General features: G+C 43.0%; 1 protein-coding gene across 2 annotated transcripts in view; it reads right to left on the reverse strand.

Annotated features, from left to right (window-relative positions):
• PTPRG (protein tyrosine phosphatase receptor type G) overlaps positions 1-19,548 on the reverse strand; it is a 727,666-nt gene that overhangs the window by 15,319 nt on the left and 692,799 nt on the right. For both annotated transcript variants that reach the window (XM_065884517.1, XM_065884516.1), the window contains 9 exons: positions 14,127-14,209; positions 13,801-13,935; positions 12,631-12,765; positions 10,270-10,442; positions 8,559-8,694; positions 7,862-8,008; positions 4,323-4,416; positions 3,373-3,449; positions 2,757-2,885 (listed from right to left, as the gene is read on the reverse strand). In XM_065884517.1, coding sequence (XP_065740589.1) covers positions 2,757-2,885; positions 3,373-3,449; positions 4,323-4,416; positions 7,862-8,008; positions 8,559-8,694; positions 10,270-10,442; positions 12,631-12,765; positions 13,801-13,935; positions 14,127-14,209 — 1,109 coding nt within the window. The remainder of the gene's footprint in view (positions 1-2,756; positions 2,886-3,372; positions 3,450-4,322; positions 4,417-7,861; positions 8,009-8,558; positions 8,695-10,269; positions 10,443-12,630; positions 12,766-13,800; positions 13,936-14,126; positions 14,210-19,548) is intronic.

Here is a 19,548-nt window from a genome sequence, read left to right on the forward strand (position 1 = left end):
TCTTGCAACAACCGATGATGGAAAATAATCAGAAAATATAACTGGATCACTTAGCTGTACACCTGAAACGAATACAGTATTCAAGCTTGATACTTGAATTCTATCTCTGAAAACTATGGAGGCCTAAGAAAAAGAGAACCGTTGCCTAGGTTGGAGACTCTGAGAAATACAATGATTATGATGAGCCCCGCCCCCTCCTTTTTCTAATCAGTTCAAATGGCAAATTACAGTTTGCCTGTAATATATACATTTCTATGGGCATTTTCCTGAAAATGCTTAGACAGTACTAGTGAAGTCAGAAATAATTCTGAATAATGTTGAAAACAAAGAAGGTTTTGTTTACTCTTACATTGTTGCATTAGAAATGAGCCAACGGTCCAATAAGACTTATCACCCTTTCAAGTTTCAATATAGCTTATTGCCAAGTACATTTTTATTTTTAAAGCTCAGCATGAGGGGAAACAGATTAGCAACGGGGTTTAGTCTATACAAAAGAAGTCTGTAACTGTCTTGGGTTGTAGTGCGTTTTGCCCAAGGAAGTGGAATTAGGGCCCTTTGAACAGATATTAAAGCCATAATGACGAACAAGGCTTCTAAATTTAACCAAATACACAGATTAAGTGTAGGCCTGGATGTGATCCTGAAAAAAGTAATCTATCTAAGGCTTAATTTCCGTATCTGAAAAGTGGGAATAATAAAACTACATACCTCAAAGAGCTATTATGATGATAAGATGAACTGGAAATTATCTAATTCGCCTAAAGACTGCCAAAGGGATTTTAGTAATGGTGGAGGAACGGCAGAAAAACCTTTTGAACACAGACAGTAAACTAGGGAATAACTGATCGTCTTGACAGACTATGACAAAGAAATGCTACTTCTTAATTCAGTAGGAGCTCTGATCGCATGCTTATTTTGCTTACAGAGAGGGCAGAGACGCCTAAGCAGCAGCGACTTTTGGGCTCTTCACAGAACGATGGTCTTTGTAACGTTACAGTAGTGATAAGTAACGAAGCAAAAAAAAAATGCAGAGACGGTACCTTTAGGAAAAACTACACCGTACTGAATCTGACTTTCGACCCTAGAGCTATGAGTGCAGACAGGCGTGAGTGCAGCATAGCCTCCTCGGGCCTTGGAGAGACACCGAGATGACAGGCCTGGTGGCCCGGTACCGTCGCTGTCCACAGAACACGTATTGACTCACTCAGTCTCCCCCTCTCCTCCCCATACAAATGAGCTCTTGGGTATAGTGACTGTCCTCTGTTAAGTGAGGAGAACAAAACACTGACTCACCCAACAAATGCACGTTTTAACAACCCTAAATGCCTCCAATTTCCATATGCCGAACAGAGTAGACCCCTACTGCCAGCTAATTTGAAAATTTACACTCCAGTTTTTAGCTTAAGATTCTCAACTTTGTTGCCATTCTATCACACAGAAGCAGTCTTGGTATTCCGAAGCTGGAGCAGAAAGCGACAAAGTGAAGTTCCTACTGACTGGGCACACAGTCAAATGCATGTCATCAAGACTAGGGGTTCACTCACATGCTGTTCTTTCTTGATTAAAAAACTCACTACTCTGACACTCACGGAGGCAGATCGTTTTTGTTTTTGTTTTTACTTTGTGCGCTTACAAGTCCTCAGAGTAACTTCTGAAGACCCAACTATTTCGAAACTTAAGAATGCAATGAGAGCTCAGCAGAAATAGTTACACTTATTTTCATAAACGTGCTCACCCTTCTCCTCTAGGGTCTAGCGACCTCAATAGGGAAGGACTAAAGGGAGAAGAAAGAGGTAGTAGCTTAGTCAAGGTCTTAAAAAGCACCATCAAGTTCGAACAAGGAAGGCTTTTCTAATCTCCCTCCCTGTAATAGATCGGGCTTGCCTATGGATTGGGGGAAAATAACGATACGTTATTAGTACTTTCGATACCGTTTTCTTTGGGCCAGGAAAACATCTCTGTGATGTGGCGGCATTGGACATATACAATAGCAAAATGAGACAGGTGACTCAAGTTCCAATCCTGGCTCCCATGGTTCGTATATGCCCTTGGGCAAGTTACTTCCCTCAGTTTTCTCAGCTACGAAAGGAGATGCTGAGAGCACCTGTGTCATCGAGTTGTAGAAAGGATTAAAGGAGTTAATACAGGTAAAAATATAATCAATCAGTGTTAACTGCTGTTAATATTTATTGATATAAAGGATAAAATCAATAAATGTTAACTACTGTTACTGTTCATTTATTTTTCAACAGTGACATATAGCAACTAAGAGGTCGGCTTAAGATCGTGCATTAGTGAGGTTAGAAAAAGGACCTTCTTCAAAACCTTCTGGGCTTCCCTGGTAGCTCAGTGGTTAAGAATCTGCCTGCCAATTCAGGGGACACGAGTTCGAGCCCTGCTCCGGGAAGATCCCACGTGCCGCGGCGCAACTAAGCCCGCGCGCCTGGAGCCCGGGCGCAGCAACAAAGACCCAACGCAGCCAAAATAAATAAATAAAAACCTTCTCCCACACTGCCATGTACAGTACAACTGAGGGGTGACTGATTGATCTATCACCAGCATTAGGGATCAGTGCTGATCCTGTTGGAACTGATAGGGTCAGGAATGGTAAGACTAGGAAAGGCACCTGTGCAGACATACAAGACGAGAAGTCTGAATTCCCTCCCTAGCATGTACAGACACTGTAGCCCTCTGACAAGGTAATTATGCTCTGGCCTCCCGGGCTCATTAATATATAGCAGATGTGCGTTACTTACCAAGCTCTGGTTGTCTGGCAGCATGACAATGATCTGTGCGTTATGATCCCAAATCATTCGCCAGAAATCTTTCGTAGTATGTGGCAGAGGATGCTGGGTTATGATAAATTCATTGCTCCTGTAATAGCCCTTCAGTTAGGAAGACGAAAAACCAGTGATTATGAGTGTTTAACTCTGCAGCAGTACAATATATTCATGAAATAAGACCGGCACCGTTTCGACCTCACGAAAATAATCGAAAGAGCCATTCAGTGCATTTGGCTAATTTTTAGATGTACTTCTCCTGACATGTATATAGACAGTTTTCTCTCCACGTCCGATGCACTTCTAGTTCCCCCTGCTGTTTTTACTTGACAGCAATTTCAACATTTATTCCAAGACTAGATGGGTGAAATTCATGAAAAGATTAATTCCTTAACAAGCATTTCTGTTAGCTTAAGCAATTTTTGTGTCCTCACCGATTAGGTATCCTTGGTTAGAGGTTTCCAGATACAGAAGTCTCTATAACTTTGATATTACACATCAAGAAATTACTTGCAAGTCACATAGGTGGTATCTGCTGTGTAGCACCTTTCAGTTTAATTGACTTTATTTATAATTAACTGTTGACTCTCACCATGATATAAGAAGCATTAATGTAGTCTGTTCCTTTCATTCCAGGCAACGGTGCAAGGCCCACTCGAGCACGCTCAGCTATGACATGGAAAAAACGAAAACACCACATTTGCCTCATTACCCCTCACCACCAAGAGCACTTTCTGAGAGTTACTTGGTGAGTAATAGAGCTCTTTGGCTCCCCTTTCTTTTTAAGACTCACCTATATTTTTAAACAAGCTAGAGCATTATCAGCTAAGGAAGAATGTAAAATGAAATTCTGCTGCATGTGCCCAGCAGGACCCAGACGTTCTAGGAATAACACTTGACTGTGGGAGAGGCTTTCCCAGCGGATCACTAAGAGGATACTGTGTGTGGAGTCGACACAGGTTTCAGGTCACTCTTGACCCTGGTTTGATATTCCCACACTTATACCAACGTATTGTAGTTTGCTCTTCTGCCATCCCCTTACTCCCAATCTTTTTCTTTGGGAAGGGCTTAGAAAATATTGGCCTCTTTCAGTAGAGGGAACCTCTTCACTGATCACCCATGCCTATCCACTGCTGTGTCCCAAGTTATTTATGCAGCGGTCACCACCTACCAACGGTGCCTTAGTCTCTAGCCAGAATAGTTTAGCAATGTAGTTCCAGCTGTGCAGATTAATCCAGGACTCTCTGTTTGAAGAGAGCATTAATGCCACAGTGATAATGACTTGACATTTTTTTTTTAAAGGCAAGACACGGTAGAAATAATCTGACTCTTGAATTTCGAGGGGAACTGAAGCGAGCTTTCATGTCACGTAGACGCAGCAACTTGCTGGTGCCGACACCCACCCCTCCCGTTTTGATCAAACGCTTCAGTTGTCCTCAGCATAACTTTCCCCTTGGTAGTGGCTGCCTCTTTACCTAACACACACACAAAATCCAAAGGAAAAACGAACACAGGCAAGTCGAACTGATTTTAAGATCTTACAGGGCACGACTGAAGAGTTTCTGTTCTTTTCTTTGTTACACTCTTTCTGAGCACTGAAGCATTCCACGTATTTTGCATTACACTGTGTGACCAGCTGAAAGGAAAGCAACATTTTAGCCTTCATTCAAAGGATTATAATTGTGCCTGTGTTAACTAACTTCTTGTGGTAATGGTTTCTCAGTATGTAGTTAACTATCAAACCGTTACGTTGTAGACCCCAAACTTGGAATTCTTTGACCTACATGCAGCGTGGGCTATCTCACTCAAGCGGGGGAAAGACAACAAAACAAAAACAAAGGTAGAATTGATAGCATCTGCTTGACGATCTGGCACAGAGACTATAAACATTTTTGCATCGCAAAGGACACTTTTTTGTGTTTCAAGAGTGGTAGCTTTTTCAGTTGTCTTGGTTGTTTGTGTGCTTGTTTTATTTACTATTAGGCCTTAGGTTTCTTTTTTTTTTTTTTTTTTTTGCTGTACGCGGGCCTCTCACTGCCGTGCCCTCTCCCGCTGCGGAGCACAGGCTCCGGACGCGCAGGCTCAGCGGCCACGGCTTACGGGCCCAGCCGCTCCGCGGCATGTGGAATCCTCCCGGACCGGGGCACGAACCCGCGTCTCCTGCATCGGCAGGCGGACTCTCAACCACTGCGCCACCAGGGAAGCCCTAGGCCTTAGGTTTCTTGACTACAGGCACTATGTAAGCAGCGGCACTATGTAAGCAGCAGCACTATGTAAGCAGCGGCACTATGTAAGCAGCATTTGTTGAATTAACGTGGGTTTCTCTGTTGATGATGTCACTGATTCCTCACAGCCACGTGACATGGAGGTGGCTCTATACTAGCAAACACGGCTTCGTGGTAATAAGAGCTAATCATGGTTCTCAGTAAGTGTCTGTTAAACTGAACTGACATTGTTCTAAGGCTGTTATAAATAATTAGCCCAGTAGTTTGGTAATTCTTCCTGTGTATATAGCTTGGTTGAATCATTCTGTCAGTCAATCTTTTGTGGGGGGTGGGGAGGGAGGGGTCCATGCTAACAGAGTATATGGGAACGGTCTCCTTCTCTACATGGAGGTGGATGTAGTTGGTTAATGCCTGTAAAGGAACAAATGACCTGGTTTCCTTTGATGAATTCTTAAAACAGTGTATAAACAAATGTTGCAGAAACAGAAAAGGCAGAATTTAATTAAGAATTATTGGTACTTAATTTTTTTAAGAATTCATTTTAAACATTCAAAATGAGACACTATGTCCTCACTATCGATTACCTCAAATGGTTCGCAGAGCAGTAAGGATGTTATAAAAGGAGACCTCGAAATTTAAAATTGTTATAACTGAACTTGGTGAAATTGATCCCACTTTTCATATCACTTGTTATCATTTGTTTGACAGTTTCATTTCTTGAGCTGAGACTCGAAGGTTTCAGTGTCTATGGAAGGTTTTACCATGAAAACTGCAGAGATTCATCTCATTCTTTCCATCTTGACACAAAACGAGAAATTACATACAGAACAATGTGCAAAAAAGCCTGGTTTTTTTAAAGTCTAATAGACTACGAAATAGGAAAGCACTTAGTACTTTGAGATGGCTGAGCTTTCTGATCTTACTCACTTTAATAGTTCTTAAAGTCTCTCTTTTCACTCAATTCCGTATAAACCTTAACTGTCTTTATACCTCATGCCCCCATGCCCCTATCAAAGAAAAAGAATAACCATTTAGGAAAAGTTAACTAAAGTTTCTTTAGTATTCCGTAGTAACTAGATCTTTTCTAGTTTCTAAATGATCTGCTAGGATAGTCATTCAAAGAGCTTTGCTTTTAAGATAATGCCAACAAATAGCCATTCTCCATCAGGGTAAGACAGTATTCGTTCAGAAAAAAATACAGAGGATAGGGCTTCCCTGGTGGCGCAGTGGTTGAGAGTCCGCCTGCTGATGCAGGGGACACGGGTTCGTGCCCCGGTCCGGGAGGATCCCACATGCTGCGGAGCGGCTGGGCCCGTGAGCCACGGCCGCTGAGCCTGTGCTCCGCAACGGGAGAGGCCACGACAGTGAGGCCCGCGTACCGCAAAAAAAAAAAAAAATACAGAGCATATTTTTTGGACTGGAACGACTGACAGAGTACTATGTCATTGGGGCCAGGGGCAAAGAACGACTGACTGACAGAGTACTATGTCATTGGGGCCAGGGGCAAAGAACGACTGACTGACAGAGTACTATGTCATTGGGGCCAGGGGCAAAGAACGACTGACAGACAGAGTACTATGTCATTGGGGCCAGGGGCAAAGAACGACTGACAGACAGAGTACTATGTCATTGGGGCCAGGGGCAAAGAACGACTGACTGACAGAGTACTATGTCATTGGGGCCAGGGGCAAAGAACGACTGACTGACAGAGTACTATGTCATTGGGGCCAGGGGCAAAGAACGACTGACTGACAGAGTACTATGTCATTGGGGCCAGGGGCAAAGAACGACTGACTGACAGAGTACTATGTCATTGGGGCCAGGGGCAAAGAACGACTGACTGACAGAGTACTATGTCATTGGGGCCAGGGGCAAAGAACGACTGACTGACAGAGTACTATGTCATTGGGGCCAGGGGCAAAGAACGACTGACAGAGTACTATGTCATTGGGGCCAGGGGCAAAGAACGACTGACTGACAGAGTACTATGTCATTGGGGCCAGGGGCAAAGAACGACTGACAGAGTACTATGTCATTGGGGCCAGGGGCAAAGAACGACTGACAGAGTACTATGTCATTGGGGCCAGGGGCAAAGAACGACTGACTGACAGAGTACTATGTCATTGGGGCCAGGGGCAAAGAACGACTGACTGACAGAGTACTATGTCATTGGGGCCAGGGGCAAAGAACGACTGACTGACAGAGTACTATGTCATTGGGGCCAGGGGCAAAGAACGAACGACTGACTGACAGAGTACTATGTCATTGGGGCCAGGGGCAAAGAACGAACGACTGACTGACAGAGTACTATGTCATTGGGGCCAGGGGCAAAGAAAGAACGACTGACTGACAGAGTACTATGTCATTGGGGCCAGGGGCAAAGAAAGAACGACTGACTGACAGAGTACTATGTCATTGGGGCCAGGGGCAAAGAAAGAACGACTGACTGACAGAGTACTATGTCATTGGGGCCAGGGGCAAAGAAAGAACGACTGACTGACAGAGTACTATGTCATTGGGGCCAGGGGCAAAGAAAGAACGACTGACTGACAGAGTACTGTCATTGGGGCCAGGGGCAAAGAACGACTGACTGACAGAGTACTATGTCATTGGGGCCAGGGGCAAATGTTAAAGGCGTAAACTGCGCAGAAGAAAATACAGCACAGCACTGTCTACTTGGATACCTGTCTACTTGGATAAGACGAAACTTGATCTTCCCGTGGATTACATCTGAGGAGTACAAATAGTAATCCATTTTAGTCTAGACATTCATGCAAAAAAGACATGACCCTCCACACTCAAGGCATTTCTTTACCTCCTTGCTGCTTTGCCAGAGAAACGTATTGAAAGTGCTACCTTGAACTGTTTCTCCAGTCGTGTCTTTCCTCCCGCTCCTGGTATGAGGATACTGTTAACATAACTATGCAGCTGACTGGAAGATACTTCAGTCTCCTTTCCAAGAATGGCTTCCAACAAGGCATCGTGGATGAAAATGTACTGCTCCTAAAAGGCACACGACATGGTAGTCACTGAGGAGAGCTGCGACAGGGCAGCCACCTCTGTCCCCTGCGTGAAATCGACCTTAGATGAACTCTTCCCCTAGCAGGGACCTCCCTCATGCATTTACAGCCGGGGGGGTCGGCTCCAGTCCATCCTTCCTTATCGATCAGAAGTTATTTTAGGGTAGGGCCTGTGCTGCGTTTAGTTCTGTATTCCATACCACGCCCCAAACAAAGCAGTGGGAAGACGTGTGTTCAGTGAAGGGCTTCAGAACCATTGCCTCGTATATATCTCTCAGGCTAAACAACAAGGTTTAAGCGCCCGCAGCATGGAACACACAGCACTAGAGAAAACTGTATCTGCTTCATTTAAGAGCCACACAGAAATGGATGCCTGTGAGCCAAAGAACGGTATCCCGGTTCGGACATCTTCCAACACAAACCTGTAAATTCCTTCCAGGCCCAAGAGAATGCGTATGTCTCACTCTCGATCATTCAACTTTCAGTTCAAGCGTGTGCTGGAATCACATGAGAACACCAGCACCCCTCCTCACCTCAGTCTGGACGAGGTAGTTGCGCTGTGTCCTAATATGCTTCAGGAACCCCAGGACATTGACTGTGCTTTTGTCTTTTATCTGTTGCAGCATGCTGTCGATCACAATGTAGGTGCCCGTCCTGCCCACGCCAGCACTGGAAGAAAGGCAGACACTCAACTAGTACACCTGCTGTTCTACCAGGTCATGAACCAGGGATTACACAAATTATCATCTGAGCCTCCAACGCGCTGAGAAATAACCTACGTCAACTACACTAGGTTCTCTCAACGCGAGGGTTATGCTGACATACGGACAGCATTCAGAAACTTCAATAGGATCTTCCTCCTCCCTCGTGAGTCTTGAGGGGGAGGGAAGACTGCCCTCCTACTATACATAAAAATAGAAATAATATGTATAAATATCAATAAATAAAAATATAGTTACGGATTTGCTTTCTCAGCCTTGCTTGCAGCTCAAGGAAAGGGTTTAACGCTGTTATGCCAGGGGCCGCAAGGTGTCTCTCCTGGCAGTAGCCATCTCCGCACCAGAAGCACCCCTGCCGAGGCATCGCCTGGTTCTCCCGCTCCCCCAGGGATTCTGGGAGAACGCACTGTCCTTTCAGTACACCCCCTTTGTGCACAGCTCCCGCCCAGGGTGCTCAGTACTGGCAAGTTCCTATTTATAAGGGCTACTTTCCTTTAGTAATCCAGGGGTAGGAGAAGAAGAGCCCCTCTGGGAAAGCTGGCCTCTTTTATTCCCGTTTCCTGATTGATTGATTGATTGTTATTTAAGCAAAACAACACAACCCAGCCCAGGGAGACCCGAGTTCTGCCGTACTGAACCACAGGCTTCTTTTGGCAGAAACCTGCTGCCTCAGGTTCCCCATCTCACACAGTTTTGTTGATGATACCCAAGTGCTTTGATTGACAGACCTTCACCTCTATTTTAGTGATTCTAAATGGGTGAGCAAAAATGTCGAGTCCTTATGGGACTTTTCCGACGTCTGCAAAGGACCTGCTCTGTGGAAGCATGTTATGAGAACAGCCCCAAAGAAATGCTGAGAAAAGGCCGGGCAGCTGTGTAACATACATCACAGAATAAGCAACATCTCTTTGAACACCAAAGTGAAAAAAGCCCAGCAATCCAAATGAAACACAGTAAAAGCATTTTTGAAACAATCAGCTAAGGTTGTTTAAGGTAGTTAGTTAAGATGGGAAAACAGGCTTTATCTGTGCTTTAAAAAAGGTATTTTATATAGCACGTATAAACTGAAAGCCTTTCACACATAAACTAAATATTATCATTTGGAGGAACCCTACAGAAAAGCCATGTTCAAAAACTCAAAATCTCTAGTGCGGAAAGTTCTAAACTTGTGTGTAAGGTTTCTATATATTAGGAGCTGCCAACAATTTCCCTATAAACACTGGGGATTTTTTATCAGTAATAAGAAGGCGTTATAAAAACTGGAGACTCATCCTCTAAGAGCACATTTTGTTCTAACCTCAGAAGCAGCAGACGGTTTCTTAATGTGAGGGACTACAGTGACCTTCCATAACCCTAACAGGTCTCAGTGGTCCCAGTTTTCAGCGTTAAGACTCCGTTTCTAAATCAAACAAAGCCGCAAGCAGCAGGGCCACCGTGGTCCAAGTTCACACAGCCCACACCCGCTGCTCTGCCCACTTCAAATGCTGAATCCCAGGCAGAAGAAAGGGGACGCCGTTGGCCTCACCTGCAGTGCACCAACACAGGGCCCATTTCTGGAGTCCGGGCTGCTGAGGACCTCCTCACGAAGGTCAGGACCGGGAGGGCGTACTCGGGAACTCCCATGTCGGGCCACTGCGTGTAGTGGTACTGGATCACTACCCGTTCATTCTGACGCCCCTTGGGATTTCCCTTCTGACCCTGAGAGAGGGTGAGAAAAGATGGCTTTAAGCTGAGAGTGGGCATTCTGGTAAAAATCACATAAGGGGGTTTTCCCTGGTGGCGTAGTGGTTGAGAGCCCGCCTGCCGATGCAGGGGACGCGGGTTCGTGCCCCGGTCCGGGAGGATCCCACATGCCGTAGAGCGGCTAGGCCCGTGAGCCATGGCCGCTGAGCCTGCGCGTCCAGAGCCTGTGCTCTGCAACGGGAGAGGCCACAGCAGCGAGAGGCCCGCGTACCGCAAAAAAAAAAAAAAAAAAATCACATAAGGACGTCAGCAAACCTGACCTCTGTTCCCATTCGCCTTAACTGCTGTTCCTGGGGTTGGTTATTTCCTCTCTGTGGCCCTCTCATGCCCAAAATGGAGACATGACCTGGGTGCCTGAGAAGGATCAGACATCTCTTGGAAGAGAAAATGGGTTAAGACTGTACCAAGAATGAACGTTTAATATTGGTTTTCTGGATCTGGACCGATCCAAGCACTTTGTAATTTGCCTACAAGGCCTCCATTTCCTGGCAGCATTTGAGATGCCCCAACTCATCTGACTGTGGGCCGGGACTCACATTCTTTCTCCACTGTCCGGGTTGGACCTTTAGGAGCCAGAGTGCTCGTGCCGTACGCTCTCCAGGAGGTGTGGGGAGGCTCCTAAGTGACAAGTGGTTCGAAATCTCTAGAGTCAAAGGCAACAATCAATTTATCTGTCACTTCCTTAAAGGAACACTACTCTGAAGAATTCATTTAAGTGGCTGCACTTTTTACACTTGAACCACTTTGGATGAAAAATTTCCCCAAATAGATCACTTGCTGTGATTTTTTTTTTTTTTAATTACCAATACCTCTAAAATAAATTTTTTTTGATGATTCAGGGTCATTAATCCATTGACACTGAACCTTATAGGGTGTCTGGCCCCGTGCTACAAGGCCTTTGGATGTCTTTGATTTCTTAATTCTTCTGTTACCCCTCATTTTCCTATTTCTTCCGCATTTGCAGTTACGACGGTCAGTGTGCAAAACACCTAACGTTCCTATTGGACTTCCTCCTCTGGCTTAAGCTGTTTCTAAAATAAGAGTAAGTCGGTCGTGTTTAAATAACCTGCAGTGCTTCCGTGAGTAATGGACACTGTACTTCATGAGTTACTGGTTAGCTTGAGCTAGTTAACAGCTCTATTACAGAGAACACAGATAAAAACAGTGCAGCTGATTTTTATATACTTCTGCTATTCTTGGAAACAAACTACACACAGAAAGGACTGTTAACCTTGGATCACAAATGGGCTTCAGAGCCACTGACGGTGCGTATAAAAATCTCGGTAAATGTGAATTCTTCTGGGGCAAGAGGGAGACAGTTTTATCACATTCTCAAAGATGTCCAAGACTAAGAAAATAAATTAGGAACCACTGCTACAAACAACTTCCATACCTAAACCTCTGTAGAGTACTACTTCACATTTTCCTAATGAGCACCTGTCTTGAGTTCATAGTACTGCTACAGTGATCTATGAGTCTCGATGGGACAGTGGATTTTCAACAAGAGAAACTGAGATAACTTGAAAGCACCATTTCCACAAGGTGTACTTCTCACGATGGTAACGGTTCTACTACAGAGAAGGGTTTCATTGTTAAGTCACATTAGGAAACACGACCAAGTTATATCGGTTTCTTAACTCTAGCACTCTCGGTACTTGTGTTCCTTGTAAATTTCTAAGGGGGAATACATACTACGTGGCATTCATTTTCCATACTTATTGAAGCACGGAATTTGATTTCTGCAAGCACCTTGCAGGGCTAGTATCCCCTGGGACACACTTTGGGAAACAATGCTTTAAAGCTGTCAGAAACTTGGAATTAAAAAGCTACATCACCAAACAAACAGATGCTGCCATATTTGCTGGTTACCAAAACCTCAGAGGACCTTTTTTTCTCCCCCCAGATGAAGCCTCTTTCATGAAGAGATTAAAGAACTCAATCAGGCCAGTTAAATTCTATTATGTGCTTTGCCAGTATCTTTCACACCATACACTGATGTCAATCAAAAGAGTTGTGAAAAAAATGTTTCAAAAATACTTTTTTAAAAACCAAGTTGGTTATGAGAGTTGGCCTAAGTCGCACAGTAATTTTCATACTAGTTTAAAAAGAGATGCCCTGGCAGCCCACCCAACTCCTTCAATACCTTTTTCACTTTTGTATTTCGGACTGAAAAACGACGAACGGTATAGCAGGCGTGTACTTTTGTGCTCTTCAGTGTGACAATAATGTTTCCATACTCCTCACTGTTCTCTGTGGGCCAATACTGATCACATTTTCGCTGCAGAAAAGAAAAAAGCTGTAAATTAGAACTGCAATTGATGTCACAATTCCAATGTTGATAATGTGGGTTCAAATGATGGTGTGGAGACACAGGCCGTATCACCACGTGGTTGACTAAAAAAGGAATGCGTGGGCTGAAGGCCTTGCAGGCAGATGTGACCTCTGAAGAGGTTAATCTTGGGACACGTTTGGGCAAGATCACTTGAGAAATGGGCCTAGTGTTCGCGATCATCCTTCAACACATGATGTACTTTAAAAGAAGGTCTAGGAAAAATCCTGTATATTTGACCTCTACGAAATGTGGGTAGGATATGTTATCAAGGGAGTTTAAGTATCATTTTGGGAGGCTGGCCTGCATTCACAGTTAACACAAAGTCTCTTGGAACTGTGAGAGCCTTCGTGTTAAAAACTGGGTCACCAAAGGCAAAACAGGGATTCCACCGTCAAAGCGAAGCAAGCAGTGGTGACTCCGAGTAACCAACCAGAGCCTGGATCCTTTTTCCAGCTTAAATTCACGTCTAATGTAAGCTCATAACCCAATAAAGTTAACATGAATCATCATCTGAAAGAAAGGTCCTCTTCGTGATGGTCAAGGTGTTTAAGCAGTCTTTATTCCCCCCAGCGCGAACTATTAGTAGTTCCTTGACTAAACTGTTTCTTCCAACGTCCCTGCTTTTGTTCTTTCTCTCCCAGATACTTGGAACGTCCTTCCTTCTCTTTTCAAGCCTGTGTAACTCTTCCTCCTCCTCTTGCGCTGTTCCAATCTCACCTCACATATTAACTCTTTAAAAAAATCTCTGTACTAGAGGATGCATTCCTGTGTTTTGCAGCACCCCCCTCCCCCAATTAATACCCTGTTCACCTCAATCATCATGTTTAATCCACTCTGGTAAGTGCCTAGCTCACTTTCCTGGCAGGGAGGCCACTTCTCACTTCTCTAACTCTTTCGGCCTTGCCAAGTTTCTACCCTACAGCGGTACTCCACAAATATCTTTTTGAATGAAGGTACAAGATTAAGCCAACAAGCTCTTACTCTTCCTTTTTCCACAAGGTTCGTAATCATGACAATGATTCCAGTGTTTTGTTCCCAAATCATCCTCCAGAAATCTTCAAACGTAGACTTTAACGGTCCCTGGGTGGCGATGTAGGCTTTCGCTTTGTTGTAACCCTTCAAAGATGACACAGCACAAAGTAAGATGAAAGCAGTATCACAGACCAGTTAATAATTCAAGTGCCTTCCGTATGGAGTAGGCTGTGCTGCTCACGTGAGCTCTGTGCGGTATGAAAACACATTCCACGGTCTCTGCAGCACTCTTCATTTATCAGAAACAGGTTTATACAAAAACATTTCTGACTTACGTCGACATAGTTTGCATTAATGTAGTCGCTGTGCTTAGAGTCTTTTCCTGGTAAAGGTCTCAACTTCACCCTACTGTGATCATCTACAGAGGATAAGAAAAAAAAGCAAAACCAAAATGTGTTAATTCGAAAACTAGCAGCATTCTAAAGCACAAAACAAGGCAAAGAGGCAACATGGCATCTCCCAGAGTGGCCCGAGAAACCTTCTGGCAGAAGAACAACTAAAAATTCAAAGCTACAGCATTCAAGGCCGTCTCCAAACCACAGGGACACTCCTACCTCATGCTCTGACCTGTGAGTGCTAATATGCAAGAAATGCAAATTGTGGTCCTTATTAGTTCACGTAAAACAATTCAAGTTGCAACCCTCCCAGATTTCCTCATCCTATATATATATTTTTTTTTTTTTTTTTTTTCTTTTTTTTTGTGGTACGCGGGCCTCTCACTGTTGTGGCCTCTCCCGTTGCAGAGCACAGGCTCCGGACGCACAGGCTCAGCGGCCGTGGCTCACGGGCCCAGCCGCTCCGCGGCACTTGGGATCTTCCCGGACCGGGGCACGAACCCGTGTCCCCTGCATCGGCAGGCGGCCTCTCAACCACTGCGCCACCAGGGAAGCCCCCCTCATCCTATATTTTAAAACCAGTTTCCAAGGCCTTTGATTACTCATGCCCCACCCCCTCCCCATTGATACAAATATAAAAAGGTGATTTTATTAGATCCAGTCCAGAGCATCTATTTTCCGGAGGTGCCATTGCTAAATTCAGCTGGCCTCCCCATCGCCCCAGCAGACCCTGAATAATTGAGGGAGCCAGAGCTTGCTTCTAAAGAAGAGGGATCGCTTCACCGGAATCTGAAGTCCATGATCAGATTTAAGATCCACTTAACCTTCCCCTACGAACAAAAGGTGAGTGGTGATATGTGCCTCTGGTTGCCCAACAGAATGAGCTTGTATTTACAGGATAACAAACAAAAGAAAGCTGAGGTCATACTTTTATTTTTCCCTAGCTAGAAAGAGAATGGGCAAAAGCCCGATTTCCATTTCTATTTATAATCATGATCGTAAAAGGCTAGCTCGAAAAGAAGTCCAATGAGTGGATTAGCCTAGACATTACTGACCCCAAACTGTATCAGGCACTTTCGGAAAGCCCTCCACATTCTTGGAACTGTGAATTGTTTTTGTTGTGCTGACAAACTCTCAGACTGCAGTGAATCTGAACAGGGGCTGCCTGATATAAATGGGCCCCAACTGAAAATACTCTCCTAGGGCATCTGGATCCTATGCCTTAGGAGCATTATATTGTTGCTTCTCAGACTGACAAAGAGGAACACGTGTTCCTCAAGTTGCACAATTCGTATTTCATCAAAAAGGTAACAGACTAGCTAAAAAGATCAATACTGGAGGTGGCATCCACGTGTGCCTTGAAAGCTGTGAGGGCTCCATGAGAGAACGCTCTTCCTATATTGTGTTCCAGGCACATTCATGGACTAATTTTACTTGTTCCATAACATTTCCATGCTACTCTTTGCTATATACAGGCGTTAATATAGGGGTAGACCAAGGTGCCGGGTGATGTGCCCGGAGTCTGACCAAGTGACCAAGAGAGCACCAAAACCCAGCTCTCCGAACTTAGGAAAATAAAACCACATCTAATCTGAATTTGTGAAAGTAAAACCTCAAGTGAACTTGTGAAAGTACAAACATGTCTAAGAAGACCTGGTGGTTTTGTGACAAAACACGATAACCCTTGGGCACATCACACAGAAGTTGCCTCGATTTCCTCCCTCTTCTCTGCCACATACTTTTAGCTAAGGCAGTGAGCTCACTAGAAGGAGAGGTTGCTATGGTGGACAGTGATGTGTGTGGACATATGCAAGGCATATACACGTGTATGTCTCTGCCTGACTTATATGCTTAGAAACGAGGTCTATAAATGGACAAGTCCTCACAGTCTCAGGGAGGTGAGCCTTGACTGGCTTGGCCAACAAATACTGCCAGAGTCAATCTGTCCAAAGACTGGCAAGAAAAGAAAAGTTTTACTCTTCTTTCTTGTTCTCTTCTTTTCCTTCTCCTCATTCTCTCAGGTAACTGAAACAAATACTCTCATTCAAAAATGACTTTTGGTTCTTTTAAAACATTTTCTAGAAGACGTAAAACTACAATCACAGATGACATGATCCTGTATATAGAGACCCTAAGGTCATATATGACAACTCCACAGCTAACATCATACTCAATGGTGAAAAGCTGAAAGCTTTTCCTCTGAGACTGGGAACAAGATAAGGATGTCCACTCTTGCCATTTTTATTTATCATGGTATTAGAAGTCCTAGCCAGTACAGTTAGGCAAGAAAGAGAAATAAAAAGCATCCAAATGAGACAGGAAGAAGTAAAACTGGCACTATTTGCAGATGACCTGACATTATATATAGAAAATCCTAAAGACTCCATCAAAAAACTGTTAGAATAAATGAATTCAGTAAAGTTGCAGGATACTAAATGAATACACAAAAATCGATTGAATTTCTATACAGTAATAATGAACTGTCAGAAAGAGAAACTGAGAAAACCATCCCATTTACAATTGCATCAAAAAGAACAAAACACCTAGGAATAAACTTAACCAAGGAGGTGAAAGACCTGTGTATTGAAAACTCTTAAGACATTAATAAAAGAAACTGAAGAAGACACAAATAAATGGAAAGATAGTCCATGCTCATGGATTGGAAGAATTAATATTGTTAACATGTCCATACTACTACCCAAAGCCATCTACAGATTCAATGCCATACCTATCAAAATTCCAATGGCATTTTTTCACATAAATAGAACAAACAATCCTAAAATGTGTGTGGAAGCATAAAAGACCTCAAATAGCCAAAGCCATCTTGAGAAAGAAGGACAAAGCTGGAGGCATCACACCCCCTGACTTCAAACTGTATTACAGAGCTATAATAATTAAAACGGTATGGTACTGGCAATAAAAACAGACACACAGATCAATGGAACAGAGTAGAGAGCCCATAAATAAACCCACACATATATGGTCCACTGGTTTATGACAAAAGGGCCAGGAATATACAATGGGGAAAGGACACTCTCTTCAATAAACAGTGTTGGGAAAAGTGGACAGCCACATGCAAAAGAATGAAACTGGACCACTACAGTCCACCATACATAAAAATTAACTCGACATGGATTAAAGCCTTGAATTTAAGACCTGAAATCATAAAACTCCTAGGAAAAAACGACAGAGAAAAAAAGCTCCTTGACATAAGTCTTGGCAGTGATATTTTTCAATCTGACACCAAAACCAAAAGCAACAAAAGCAAAAATAAACAAGTGGAACTACATCAAACTAAACAGTTTCTGCACAGCAAAGGAAACCATCAACAAAATGAAAAGGCAGCTTACCGAGGGGGAGAAAATATTTGCAAATCATGTATCTGATGAGGGGTTGACATCCAAAATATATAAATAACTCACACAAATCAACAGCTATAAAAACGAGCAATCAGTTAAAATATGGGCAGAGGACCTAAATATCCATGTTTCCAAAGAACACATATAGGTGGCCAATGGGTACATGAAAAGTTGCTCAACATCACTAATCTTCAGGGAGATGCATATCAAAACCACAATGAGATATCACCTCACACCTGTTAGAGTGGCTATTAACAAAAATATAGAAAATAACAAGGGTCACACAACTGTTAGAACTAATGAGTTCAGTCAAGGTGGTTAGATACAAGATCAACATAACATACAAAAATCAATTATATTTCCATACACTAGCAATGAACAATCTGAAAATATCAAGTAAACAATTCCATCCAAAACAATAAAATACTTAGAAATAAATTTAACAAAAGCACAACACTTGTAAAATGCAGACTGCTGAAAGGAATAAAAGATGATCTATATAAATGGAAAGACATCCCATCTTCATAAATTGGCAGACCTAATTTTGTTAAGATGGCAATGCTCCCCATATTCATCGACAGATTCAAAATAATCCGTATTAAAATCCCAGCGACGTTTTTTGCAGTAATAGACAGGTTGATCCTGAAATTTCTATGAAAGCACACAAGGGATCCAGAATAGCCTAAACAACCTTGAAAAAGAAGAGCAAAGTTGGAGGACTCACAGTTTCCAATTTCAAAACTTATTACAAAGTCAGTAATCGAGACAAGTGTGGCAATGACATAAGGATAGACATACAGATTAATGAAAAAGAAAGGAAAGTCTGGAAATAAACCCTCACACTTACGGTCAGTTGATTTTGGGTGGGGTGCTAAGACAACTCAATGGGGGAAAGAAGAGTCTTTTCAACAAACGGTGCTGGGACAACTGGATATCAACATGCAGAAGAATGAACCTGGACCCCTACCTCACACCATATACACAAATTAACTCAAGTGGATCGAAGACGTAAATGTAAGAGCTAAGACCAGAAAACTGTGACAGGTGTAAATATTCATGATCTTGGATTAGGCACTGGCTCATTGGATGTGAGAACAAGACCACAGGCAACCAAAGAAAAATACACTGAATTTCACCAAAATTTTAAAAACCTGTACTTCAAAGGACATCATCAAGAAAGTGAAAAGACAATGCACAGAATAGTAGAAGATACTTGCAAACTATATATCTGATACGGGATTTGTATCTAGAATCTATAAAGAACTCAACAATAGAAAGACAAGTAATCCAATTAAAAACTGGGTGAAGGATCTGAACAGACATTTCTCCAAAGAAGATATACAGGTGGCCAATAAATACATGAATAGATGTTCATCATCTATCAATCATTAGGGAAATGCAACTCAAAACTACCGTGAGATATGACTTCACACTCATTAGGATGGCTATTATCAAAAAAACATAGTAACAAGTGTTGGCAAGGATGTGGAAACGTTGGAACCTGCATATATTGCTGCTGGGAATGTAAAATGGTGTAGCCACTTCGGTAAACAGTTGGGAAGTTCTTCAAAATGTTACACGTAAAGTTACCATATGACCTAGCTATTCAATTCCTCAGTATATACCCAAGAGAGTTGAAAATATATGTCCGTACAAAACCTTGTACACAAATGTTCATAGCAGCCTTCTTCATAATAGTCAAAAAGTAGAAACAGCTCAAATGTCCAACAAATGAGAAATTAATATGTGGTATATCCATAGCACAGAGTATTATTATTCGGCCATAAAAAGGAATGAAGCAGTGATAAAGGAATGAAGGAGTGATATAAGCCACACCATGGGTATACCTTAAAAACATCATGCCAAGTAGAAGTGACACAAAAGGCCATACATTGTATGATCCCATTTATATGAAATACCCAAAATAGGCAAACACACAGAGAAAGAAAGTAGGTACGTGCTTTCTAGGGACTTTGGGAGAGGGAGGAATTGGGAGTGCCTGC

Source organism: Phocoena phocoena, chromosome 10 (genome assembly GCF_963924675.1).
Source record: "Phocoena phocoena chromosome 10, mPhoPho1.1, whole genome shotgun sequence".
NCBI lineage: Eukaryota > Metazoa > Chordata > Mammalia > Artiodactyla > Phocoenidae > Phocoena > Phocoena phocoena.